Source organism: Gobius niger (assembly GCF_951799975.1).
Source record: "Gobius niger genome assembly, chromosome: 9".
NCBI classification, from domain to species: Eukaryota; Metazoa; Chordata; class Actinopteri; order Gobiiformes; family Gobiidae; genus Gobius; species Gobius niger.
The window spans coordinates 37,958,322-37,971,750 of NC_136860.1; the positions used below are offsets into that span (position 1 = coordinate 37,958,322).

At 46.0% G+C, this 13,429-nt stretch overlaps 1 protein-coding gene across 1 annotated transcript; it reads right to left on the minus strand.

Moving 5' to 3' along the window:
* Positions 1 to 10,978: 10,978 nt before the first annotated feature.
* Positions 10,979 to 12,636, minus strand: LOC306968371 (E3 ubiquitin/ISG15 ligase TRIM25-like; the record flags this gene model as incomplete). Its single annotated transcript, XM_079563715.1, has 1 exon — positions 10,979 to 12,636. The coding sequence occupies one exon, from the start codon at positions 12,634 to 12,636 to the stop codon at positions 10,990 to 10,992; it is 1,647 nt and encodes a 548-aa protein (XP_079419841.1). The 3' UTR covers positions 10,979 to 10,989.
* Positions 12,637 to 13,429: the final 793 nt, after the last annotated feature.

Here is a 13,429-nt window from a genome sequence, read left to right on the forward strand (position 1 = left end):
TTGTCCATGAAAACACAAAATGGCCGACACATTAGACCTGTTCACCGTCTGCGTCTCTATTTGTGTCTATTTAGAATCTGTCCTGGTTGAAATAAAAGCTAAAATGCCCCAGAAAGAAGTGAATCCTTCTCCCTCTGATGACGAGTTGCTGCAGGTACAGAGGACGCACTGTTTTACGGCTGATTGTTTGAAATAAAAGTGGATCTTTTCCTCGGGTCTGAAAGCGGATTGCGTGAGCGCGAGCAGCGGGAGCAGCACTCAGCTCCCTCTCAGCTCCGTCTCGCGGCCGGCGAACAAAGACAAAATGACGGGGTTTAAAGCCGCGCTCGGGAAACGCTTGAAAGAGAAAAGTTTCAAATGGAGAAAAACATGTTTGATGGAATAAGGGCACGAGGGAAGGGCGGCTCGAACCGCTCTGCTGCAGTAATAAAACAAGGCGTTAAAACACGCATCGTCGCGCTGGGAATTGTTTTGGAAATGAATTTTGACACAAATTGCCGGGAAGCGGCTGCTGAGGGTTCTGAGCAGCCGGCGAACAACACACTGGATTTACAGAGATTTCCCGACAGGTTCAGCTCATCTTTGAGAATCTGTTGATGTTAAAATAATGTCTGAAGGAGGAAAGACTCCAGGGTAATTCATTCAGGGTTTTTACAAACGGAAGAAGCAAGTCCAGTCTGATGCTGTTTCAACGCACAAATACTACATTTGATCAAACAGAGACAAATCCTGTGTCGGCGAGAATAAAGCCTGGTTCCAGAGGCGTAGTTTGTCATAAGGCAAGGCAGGGCGGGGGCCCCAATGGTCAAGGGCAGAACCACCTTAACCAATGGAGCCCAAGGGCCTCAGGATTAAGGTTGATTTTCAATCACTTGACTTTGCGGCATGACTGACCGTGTGAGATGGTCGTGATCAGTTCCTGTGTACCTGGAGAAGCCCCGCCCTACCTGGCCCAGAGGGAAACATGTAGGAGGAACAGGGTTAGGGGTTTTGGGGGATTTAGGGTCAGGGTTAGGGGTTTTGGGGATTTAGGATCAGGGTCATAGGTTAGGGTAAGGGTTTGCGCTGAGGGGGGGGTGGGGGCCTACAGTTCTGTTTAAGCCCCGGGGCCTATGGGTACATCACATAAACATTCTTCCTAATGATTATGATGATGCAGTTACATCATCTCTCCACCAATACTCTGTGGCGCTGTTCGTCTCCTGCTGCTGCTTCAGTGAGTCACGGTTCCCTAATGTTCACTTATAATGAGATGTTTTTCCTCACGGCTCCAGATTATATTCCTAAAGTGAAACCAGTTTATTGTAACTCTTCATGACCTAAAGAACCTCAGCTTCTGTTCTGAGGAAAACCTTTGCAGAGAAGTGCATTATGGGAGTTGTCAGGTGACCCGCTCCTGTCCAAATGACGTCCTCTCTCCCAGTGCGCAGTACACCGAGCGGCCACCAGAGGGCCCCCACCCACATGGGCCCCTTGGTGCCCTTGCTACGCCCCTGCCTCGTTCACAGAGCGACACGACAGCAGCAAGAGGGAGGCGACAACTGGGAGAAACTGTGTAAAAAAATAAAAATGGGAAAAAACATTTTGAATCTTCAAACTTTATTTGGTCCGGCGGTGTACGTATAATGAATCCTCCCCATTAGTGCCTGCAGAGGGCGCTCCATCCTGCCCAGCCCCGTCTCTCACTTCTGTGGTTTTTCATCAGTGCTGTTCCACTAACAGAGTCAAAGTGATGAATCTGAATCAAACTCATATTTCAGAGGCTACAGTTCCTCTGAGTGACATTTGGGGTGAAAGTGTCGCGACCTCATCCGACCCTCGCTCATCACTTCCTCGTTTGTTTCCACGGCAACGCCCGACAGAGACGGCACTGCGGTGTTTCCAGAGGCTCGGGATGAGTCTCGGATCACAGCAGCAGCATCTCCTCCAGGGCTGACTGTGAGGCTCATTTTAAAACTCTCAGGCCTCGTGATCACAGACTGCTGGTCCTTCTGCCTGATATCATCTCCTGTCAGGTGTGTTTGGCCTCATGATCACAGACTGTCTGATATCATCTCCTGTCAGGTGTTTGGCCTCATGATCACAGACTGTCTGATATCATCTCCTGTCAGGTGTGTTTGGCCTCATGATCACAGACTGCCTGATATCATCTCCTGTCAGGTGTTTGGCCTCGTGATCACAGACTGTCTGATATCATCTCCTGTCAGGTGTTTGGCCTCATGATCACAGACTGTCTGATATCATCTCCTGTCAGGTGTTTGGCCTCATGATCACAGACTGCCTGATATCATCTCCTGTCAGGTGTTTGGCCTCGTGATCACAGACTGTCTGATATCATCTCCTGTCAGGTGTTTGGCCTCATGATCACAGACTGTCTGATATCATCTCCTGTCAGGTGTTTGGCCTCATGATCACAGACTGCCTGATATCATCTCCTGTCAGGTGTTTGGCCTCATGATCACAGACTGTTTGATATCATCTCCTGTCAGGTGTTTGGCCTCATGATCACAGACGGCCTGATATCATCTCCTGTCAGGTGTTTGGCCTCATGATCACAGACTGTCTGATATCATCTCCTGTCAGGTGTTTGGCCTCATGATCACAGACTGCCTGATATCATCTCCTGTCAGGTGTTTGGCCTCATGATCACAGACTGTCTGATATCATCTCCTGTCAGGTGTTTGGCCTCATGATCACAGACTGCCTGATATCATCTCCTGTCAGGTGTTTGGCCTCATGATCACAGACTGTTTGATATCATCTCCTGTCAGGTGTTTGGGCTCGTGATCACAGACGGCCTGATATCATCTCCTGTCAGGTGTGTTTGGGCTCATGATCACAGACTGCCTGATATCATCTCCTGTCAGGTGTTTGGCCTCATGATCACAGACTGTTTGATATCATCTCCTGTCAGGTGTTTGGGCTCATGATCACAGACGGCCTGATATCATCTCCTGTCAGGTGTGTTTGGGCTCATGATCACAGACTGCCTGATATCATCTCCTGTCAGGTGTGTTTGGGCTCATGATCACAGACTGCCTGATATCATCTCCTGTCAGGTGTGTTTGGCCTCATGATCACAGACGGTCTGATATCATCTCCTGTCAGGTGTTTGGCCTCATGATCACAGACTGCCTGATATCATCTCCTGTCAGGTGTTTGGCCTCATGATCACAGACGGCCTGATATCATCTCCTGTCAGGTGTGTTTACAGACTGTCTGATATCATCTCCTGTCAGGTGTTTGGGCTCATGATCACAGACGGCCTGATATCATCTCCTGTCAGGTGTTTGGCCTCATGATCACAGACTGCCTGATATCATCTCCTGTCAGGTGTTTGGCCTCATGATCACAGACGGCCTGATATCATCTCCTGTCAGGTGTGTTTACAGACTGTCTGATATCATCTCCTGTCAGGTGTTTGGGCTCATGATCACAGACGGCCTGATATCATCTCCTGTCAGGTGTTTGGCCTCATGATCACAGACTGCCTGATATCATCTCCTGTCAGGTGTTTGGCCTCATGATCACAGACGGCCTGATATCATCTCCTGTCAGGTGTTTGGCCTCATGATCACAGACGGCCTGATATCATCTCCTGTCAGGTGTTTGGCCTCATGATCACAGACGGCCTGATATCATCTCCTGTCAGGTGTTTGGCCTCATGATCACAGACGGCCTGATATCATCTCCTGTCAGGTGTTTGGGCTCGTGATCACAGACTGTCTGATATCATCTCCTGTCAGGTGTTTGGCCTCATGATCACAGACGGCCTGATATCATCTCCTGTCAGGTGTTTGGCCTCATGATCACAGACGGCCTGATATCATCTCCTGTCAGGTGTTTGGGCTCGTGATCACAGACTGTCTGATATCATCTCCTGTCAGGTGTTTGGCCTCATGATCACAGACGGCCTGATATCATCTCCTGTCAGGTGTTTGGCCTCATGATCACAGACTGCCTGATATCATCTCCTGTCAGGTGTTTGGGCTCGTGATCACAGACTGTCTGATATCATCTCCTGTCAGGTGTTTGGCCTCATGATCACAGACTGCCTGATATCATCTCCTGTCAGGTGTTTGGGCTCGTGATCACAGACTGTCTGATATCATCTCCTGTCAGGTGTTTGGCCTCATGATCACAGACTGTCTGATATCATCTCCTGTCAGGTGTTTGGGCTCAGATTTACATTTGAAAGGCCGGCCTCCTCTGGTGAGAGCTGTGTCTCAGTGAGGAGCAGATATGAGCCGAGGATTATCCAGAGGTTTGAGCTAATCCTCAAATGTCAGTCAGCAGGAGGCGCTCTGCCAGGTGTCCTCCTCCTGCTGCTGCTGCTGCTGCTGCTGCTGCTGATGATGATGATGATGAGGATGATGATGATGATGATGAGGATGATGATAATGACTCCAATAAACAGGACTTCTAGGTTGTTTTCTCCTCTCTCTCTCTCCTCTTTTTGCAGGAACAAACACACTTGTTTTTAGTGACCACGCGCTGCACGACAGGACGTTAACGTCTCTGAGGAGGCGAAATGCATCAGCTTTATATCATCGAGGCGCCTCCACCTGCCCCTCGTTCCCTTCCTGCTGCTGCAGTAAAGAGTTCCTCTCCAGGCACCCATTATTACTGGGCTGCAGGTGACGTCACAGCGTTCTAAAGGCCACACTATTATATAGACGAACAATTACTTTGTCTGTGAGGACATGTTTGCTCTTGTACAGAGAGATCATGGACCCAGTGACTGATGTTAATGATCTTTTTTCTAATCCATACATTTTCTTTTTAGCCACGACTTGTGAAAGTGTAATGCTGTTAATAGGAAAAACTGGCTCCTGCCCCCGCTGGGTCCGGTGACATCATCACATTCTAGAACCTGCAACCCAGCAATTACCTGGATCTGCCATATTATTCCCTGACCTGGGAGGTTACAAGGACCAAAGTCGCCTCCACCTCCCGAGGAGACTGAGGTCCTTCAGAGGAGACTGAGGTCCTTCAGAGGAGACTGAGGTCCTTCAGAGTGAGTAGGACTTGTTATGACCCTGTGGCCGCACAGAGCGGGACAGGAACAGACTGAACAAGCCGGTCAGGAGGGCCAGCTCCGTCCTGCCCCCTGGGGGACAGGAGGGTGTTAGCCAAGCTCACCTCCAGCATGGACAACACCTCCCACCCACCCACCCTGTAGAGGAGCTGAGCAGCTCTTTCAGTGGCAGGTCCTTCATCCCCCCTGCTGTCAGACTGAACAACAAGACTGTGAGCCAGGAGTCGGCTCACAGGGCCGATTTTCATCATTGCCAAAACACCGAGGGCCGAACCTCAACATTATAGCCTGAAGTTTTCTCAAGTGGCTTTGGCTTCGGGACCCACCATTACCCTCGGACGACGAGCCACGACCCAAATACAACTGTCATTTGTCATATACAATATAAAATATTGTATTTTAAACATTTTTTTAATAGAACAAGCAGTAGATCTGCTTTTAAGAGATCAAAACAATCCCATAATATTAACTTTAACAGCCTGTGGTGTTTCCATGAAGTTTCAGATGGAAAATATGGAAGAAAACAAAGGTTCCCTTGACCCACTGAAAATGGCTACACGACCCAAGGCAAGGCAAGGCAAGGCAAGTTTATTTGTAGAGCACAATTCATGCACAAGGCAATTCAAAGTGCTTCACAGTTGAAAACAAATAGAATCAATAAAAACATCAACATAAAATTAATCAATTACAGTAAAAGGCGAGAGTGCAGATAAATACTTTCAGTCATATGCATTGGTAAAAAGAACTGTTTTTAGTCTGGATTTGAACATTGTCAGAGTTGAGGCCTGTCTCACATCCTCGTGAAGACTGTTCCAGATTTTAGCTGCATGAAACTGAAGCGCAGCCTCACCGTGTTTATTATTGACTCTGGGAACCACCAGGAGGCCCCTCCCTGAAGTTCTCAGGGCCCGAGATGGTTCATACGGCTCTAACATGTCAGAGATGTACTTTGGAGCTAAACCATGAAAAGACTTGACCCACTGTTGGGTCACTGTTTAGGACATTTTAAAAATACTGCATTTACTGTATCATGTATTTGATCTCTCATTGGCATAATAATATTTCTCAAAATCATCTTAGGGGCCAGAGGTTCTGTCCTGGAGGGCCGGATTTGGCCCCCGGGCCTGACGTTGCCTGTATTTACATCATTGACCTGCATCACTTTATCAACACGAAACCTGCACTAACACTGACTTTAACATGTTTTAATCTGTTTACTGATTTATTTACTGTTTATACTTTTGTCCCACAGAGTCCTCTGCAGTCATTGTACAAAAGATCCCACTATTTTACTATTTCATTGTTTTTTGTTTCGCTCACAAGAACCACAACCTCAGGTATGATGTATGAAAAGATGTTTATTTTAGAACGTTGGCGTTGTCGTTTTGGGGCTTCAGATAGGAAAGCTCACGGGCTCTCGTCCCCATCTGTAGAAATAGCAGAAAAATTATTAGTAGAAGGGAGGGAGGGGCCGGAAACTCCGAACGAGAGGACGAGGTTAGTAGTCGGGGGCTTAAATAGGCCGGCGGGCGGAAGAGGCGTATAGGAGGTGTGGTCCGGCTCTCGAACCTAGATAAATATAAATACTTATCTCCATTTATTTTATCATATTTTCTGCCTATTTTTACAGCCTGAGTGTTTAAGAGCTGGATGTAAATACATTTCTCCATTGTGAGATCAATAAAGATCTTTTCTTACAACAAACATGACTCAAGATCATCCAGGATTAACCCTCCTGGTTAAATAAAGGATAAATAAATACAATAAAACCCTCAGTGGTCTCAGGTCAGGCCTAGAACTGATTTATTTTTTGTTTCCCATGTTTTCACATTTACGCTTCATTGTGGAACCTTCAGGGTCACGTTTACAGAAATGTGAGAACGTTAACTTGCAAGTTCATGCAGTTGATCTAAATTTGAATCAGTAACACAATGTTTATGTAATTTATAAAATGTCCTTCCACCACAAAGCCTTGTATTAAGTTTTGCTATAGCCGCGGCCCAGTGTTTTGGCTCTTCTTAACAGATAAACTGTGTTCATGCAGATATGATGAAGTCTATTCTCAACCAAAACCAAACACATGAATCCTGAGACTTCATTTGAAGGACGTTACGTTTATCAGCGGTCGAGGTTTGAGAGGGGCTTAATTAAAGAATTAGCCTAAACCCTTCAGCGCTGAGTCTTTTCATTATTATTCACAAAACAAAGTGTGGGTCGGCCGCGCGGGACCAAACCTTCAGCAACTCAAACAGGAATCACGTTTCAGGCTTTACTTTCAGCCTGTCGTTTATGGGGAATGTGAGTGATTTTCTATTCCATATTTACGTCGGTGATCTACGGGAAACGGAATCTATTCTCCCTGTTTTCACCTGCAGAGCTCATTTCATCAGGGCCGGTCTGGGACTGAAACACAGCCCTGGACTCTGACCAGCCTGGCCCAAACTAGCCTAATTGTGACTTCCACAAATACATATTTTAACCTCTGACCCCCCGCCTTAACAATTTCCCCCAGTTCGGCTTTTATTATTATTATTTTGATCAGCATCATCTGCAGAAAGAGCGGGAAAGGCGGTCGTAGAAACAGAAGCAAAATCATTCATATAAATAATAAATAACATACTCCACGGAATTCCTTTTAGATTCATGTTTTTTTATTATTTACTATTATCATTGACCTTTATTTAACCAGGATATATATAGTTATGTTCAGGTATTCATTGTTTCACATTTGTCCTTTTTTTTGCAATAACCGACTAAACCGTGAAGCTAAACTATCCCGGGTTTGTTTTGTTTCTTTGTTTGTTTGACATTTTCATTTAAGCATCACACTCTCTATTTGGTGTAAAATCTTTTGTGTGTGAAATGTTTAGTTTGTAAAGCAACACATCAAATGGGTAACACTCACCGCCTGGTCACACAGAGGAGGTGTGGCCTCGTTGGGCGGCCATTTTAAAATCTCGGGGCATCCCATGTGTCCATGTGCAGGGGGGGGGACTGGTGTTTCTTTAACATGTGTTTGCTTCTGTTCAGTATTGTGTGTTTGAGGGGGGGCAAAGCTTAGACACATTAGGGGAAGAACGCCACGAGTGAGAAAGTGTCTGTAAAAGAAACCTGTGAATGTAAAATGTAAACTTACCTCCAGGTAGAAGGACCTGCCAGGGGAGGGGCTTCCTGCTGTAAAAGGGTCGTGCCATGAAGAGGGAGACCGTGTAGCCTCGTGCATGGGGAGTTTTCCTGAGTTCAGTTAAGTTCTGTTGTATGATTTTGTTGAGTTTTTTTGACAGTTCTTTTGTAAATATGTACAGTTTGATTTTTCCCCCACGGTGCAATAAATTGGGCGACTACGGAAGTTTTGATTCTTCCTACTTAACCACATTGGTCAGCCCTTCCACAGTCACGTCGCCACATTTTTGTCATATTTTTGTTGTTTTTTTAATTATTTTTTCTATCATTTTTTGTTGTTTTTGTCATGTTTTTGTTGACTTTTCATCCTCTTTTTCTCGCTATTATTTCTTTTTAGCTTTAAGATTTGGGTAAAGCTCGGTTGAGGCGGGACCGGTGGCCCTTCTGTGCTCTTCCAGAATGGACATGTGGCCGGTCCGCCCCTGCAGACGATGAAACCAGACTCACTCTCTGGTTTGACTCCAGCAGGTGAGACGTGACGACTTGTTTCTCGTGGATCTCAGCGTTTTGCCTTTTCTAACCAGCAAAGTGTAAGATAATGTGTGACCATGATGACTTTTCCCACTGGAGCCGCCGTCCCCGCCTGGTTCACACCTGCCACGTCGGCTCAGCTCAGCGCTGGAGCTCAGGAGGAGCAGGTGGGCTGGAAAAGACAGGCGTGAAAGAGCTCAGAGCCACTGTCAGGTCCTGGCATGAGCAGGTACGTGTGAACAGACTCTAAGGCCTGGTTTTCAGACGAGGAATGACTGTGGGGACGCCTTGACATTGGTATTTTATGCATTTTTACTCAGCCTCCTGACATTTTAGAATTTGGGGACAGAAAATGGCACTTGGAAGCTCATGCCTTTAACCCTAGAACACTATTGCCGGGTGAGCAAATGCATTAACCCCTTAACTCCCACCTGAACCGAGCACATTTTCTCCAGTTTGGCTTTACCCCAATCCAAAAGCTTCTGGGAAAAAAAGCTGTGAAAATAGCAACAAAACAATGATGGAAACGTGACAAAAAAGTGAGAAAACATTGATGAAAAAGTGGCAAAATGTTTCAAAAAAAAAAAAAGATTAAAAATTTGACCAAAAAAATGACATATACCCAACAAAAAAATGATGGAAGAAAAAATCTGACGTGAGGAAAAATATCCTCTCGGTTCAGGAGTTAAGAGGCTAATGTGATTTTCATGATGCTGAGTTTATCTGAGTGTCCTGGGTCTCTGGGCTTCAGCTTTGTCTCTGACATCTTTGATGGCCTGGGTGTTTCCCTCCAGGCTCATGTTTGCAATAGTGATGAAGGCAGGGTTAGTGTATTTAATCAGGTAATCTAATCCCTTTCAAGGTTGACATTCAGGACTGACACATTTGTTTCTTTGCTCCGTCTCAGAGTTCGTATCTCTGGCCTCACAGTAAGCGAGAAACATTTCAAACATCTCATTTATACACATTCAAAGTCACATATTTAGTTTCTCTCTCCTGTGGCCGTTTATACCAAAGACACTGGAGCCTGAACCAGAGAAGTCTCACATCTCTTTGTTCCCAAATTCCTCATTTTCCAGTAATTTTGGATCATTTCTCTCTGGTCCTCTCATGATGCTTTTCTTTCACTTTATTAGACATGACACAGTTTAATATAAAAGAACACGACTCACATGTGTATTGTCATGTTTTGATAGATTTTGAATCACCCGCGTTAGTGATGGTGTTATGGATTTGTTAGGGTTAAACATGTATTGATTACTATTATTGCAAAGTCAAAGTAATGATCATGTTTGCTCAAATCAAATCCTTCCTGAAACATTGTCTGATTCTGAGAACCATGTTTTAAAAGTCTGAATTCAAAAACACATTCAAATATATTCATGACATTTTCCATAAGATTTTTAAGAAAAGTGACCTCTTAATACCTCGGTAATGCCGTCATTACAGTCAGTCATAAGAACCTGTCGCAACAACGTACATCAGGTTTGGGGAAAGAAATCACTGGACATCTTTTGCCTTTAAATATTTATTGATTATTATGATGCAAAGTTACAGTGTACAGATGATCATGTTTATACACAATATTTTAACATTACCAACTTTATTTATAAAGCACTTTAAAAACTGTACAGTCGGACAAAGTGCCGCACACAGAAACAGACACAAAATATTTACAGTAAAAAAGTACAACAACAGCTTTTAGCTATACGGCCTATGAGCATGGCATCGGTTACTGTAACAATGCTTCTTGTTCTGTCCCTATCAAATAAACATATAAATAAATAAAACAGCAGGCAATATCAATTTGTGTTAAACGCCAGAGAAAAAAGGTGCGTATTACATAAGACTTGCATAGCTTAAGAATTAAGAAATAAAAAACATATTTATGGTTGCAGATGTTTGTAAGCGACTCTCCTGCTTCCTTCAGACAGAGCCATGTGTGAACTGTGTCTGGTGGTATAATCAGTGACGCACATTAACTCCAGTCACTTTAGTGAGAGCCTGACAGACCAGAAGAACCGGAGTCACACCCAATGGACCTGAACAAAGGCTCATGATCATGTGTTTGTAGTGACTTGACTTTCTTTTCTTTTCTTTTTTTTTACGAAATACGATTGTCCAAACACGGCACAGATCAATTCCAAAACTTCAAACTTAATTCATTTGGTGTTAGTTGGCTTGGTTGGTCATCGTGTTTGGAAACAATGACCCCACTGACCTCTTGCTTCCTGCCTCCAGGTGATGTCACTCATGATGTAGGAAGTGAAAGAATCTGCATGTGATGAACAGACCTGCTATTTGAGTTTAGGGAAGTGTGCAGTGTCTCCAAAACACACTATTGATACAATCTCTGAGCCAAAGTTGACTCCAGCATGAAGCGGCTCAGTGAAGGTGGTCCGGACTCTGTAGATGAGAGTCATGGTTTCCCCCTGAACGCTGTAAAACGACAGAACCCCTGCGCTGTGGTCCAGGTAAACCCCGATTTTGTGCGACCAATCAGAGCCTGGGGCGGCGACTGAGTTAAAACGAAACACACATTCCCCGTGGTGGTCGTCGTCACAGTAAAGGACCCAGGATTGATCACTGTCCCCAAACTTACTCCCAGTCCTCAGAATATCTCTGTATGACACTGCAATATGAACACAGCCGCTCCAGTCCACTTCCCAGTAGCAGCGGCCCGTCAGACCTTCTCTGCTCAGGACCTGGTAAGGACCGATGAATCTGTCCGGATGATCTGGATAACTCTGAGGTTCACTCGCACATGTGACTCGTCTGTTTCCATCAGACAGAGACAGATCGATGTGAGCTGTGTTTGGGTCCAGAGTGATTTCTGTAGAGTATTGTAAGAACTCCTCTCGGGTGGTGGGTTCAGCTGCTGACGGTAAAACATGGACTGGAGTCCAGTCCTCCAGAGAAAGTTTTATTTTGTCTCTGAGCGCTGCCACGGCTGTGGTCACGTCTACAAAGTAGCGTCGCGGCTCAGTCTGGATCCTGGCTGGCTCTGTCCTCGGTGAGTCCATGGACAGTGAAGCATAGAGGAACTGGATGTGGTCCGGGGTGCTGGACAGTGTGCTCAGCTCAGAGATGTTCCTCTGCAGCTCAGTGAGCTCCCGCTGCAGTTGGTCCTGAAGCTCTTGGACTTGTTTCAGTTGGGTTTGCTCCTCAGACCGGATCTGTTGCTCCACCTCAGAGCGTCTTTTCTCCAGGAGAAGGGCCATCTCTCTGAAGGTGTCCCCACTGCGCTGCACTGCTGTCTGGGCAGAGCGGCTGATGTCCTGGGCCTCCTGTTGGAACCTCTCCAGCCATTTACTTTTTTTCATATACAGGTAACCCATGGCCTGCCTGGTCCTTTGAGCCGGCAGCTCTTCCTGCCTCTGGGCCCTCTCTGCTGCCGCCGTCGCTGTGCGGTGGCCCTGGTGTCGGTCCACAGAGCAGAAGGAGCAGATGAGCTGCTGGTCGGTCTGACAGAAGATCTCCTTCACCTTGTTGTGTTCAGAGCAGATATTTTCCTGGAGTTTGTTGAGCGCCACCAGCTGGTGTCTCTGAAACACTGCAGCTTCATGATGAGGCTGGAGGTGGCGCTCACAGAACGAAGCCACACACTGCAGACAGGACCTGACGGCTTTCAGCTTCCTCCCAGAGCAAACATCACAGGGAACATCCTGAGGTCCAGCAGGGGGCGCTGTGAGCCCAGTGGTCTTCAGCTGCTCCACTACATCAGCTAACACTGTGCTTTTGCCCAGAACAGGCCTGGGGCTGAAGCTCTCTCTGCACTGAGGACAGCTGTAGCTGAGGCTCTGCTGGTCCCAGTGCACTTTAATGCAGCTCATGCAGAAGCTGTGTCCACACGGAGTCGTCACCGGATCCTTCAGGAGATCCAGACAGATGTGACAGGACACAGAGTTCAGCTGAAGTCCTCTCTGAAGTCCTCTCTGAGCCATGTCTGCTGTGAGTGTGACAGGCTCCGCCTCAGACCAGGAGAGTCTGTGTCAGGTGGAACAGCCCGTGACGCACATTCATTCCAATCATTTTAACGAGAGCTCGACAAACCAGAAGAACCAGAGACACAAAACCCAACTGAACTGAACAAAGGCTCATGATCATGTTGCTCGCTGTGACTTTATATGTTTTGTTTAAGATGTAACTTTGTCCAAACATGTCACAGATAAATTACACAACTGTAATGTGCACATTACCAAAGTGTAAAGTTCCCAGAACTCTAATGTTCATCACACCAGGAAGGTGATGTTTCAGGTCAGACTCCGCCCTTCCTCAGACGGCAACACGACACACTGGCATTTGTATGTTTGGGTCACATGACCATTTATACCCAGGGTTGCATATTTTGCATTTACTTTGCACTGTGCTACTCGTGTGGCTGTAGTGAAGCTGCGAGTGTTGTTACTCTATGGATTAAGCCAAGCCCGTCCAACCTCGGCATGATGAGCTACTTTTACAAAACAAACACATCAGAGACCTGCTCAGGTCCTGTAGATTCACTGTGTCACTGTATTAAACAGATTAGTGTGTGGATGCAACAACTTATATACAGATAAAACTGAGATCATTGGTCATCTTGAGGCTCTTCACTAGAACCAATAAAATCAAGTTAGAAATCTCGGGCTAATCATGGACTCAGACCTGAGTTTTAACACTTAGTTTGGTGCATTACATCATTACCAGCTCAGAAACATCGGGGTCATTTACCAAGCGTTTGCTCATGTGCACAAGTGC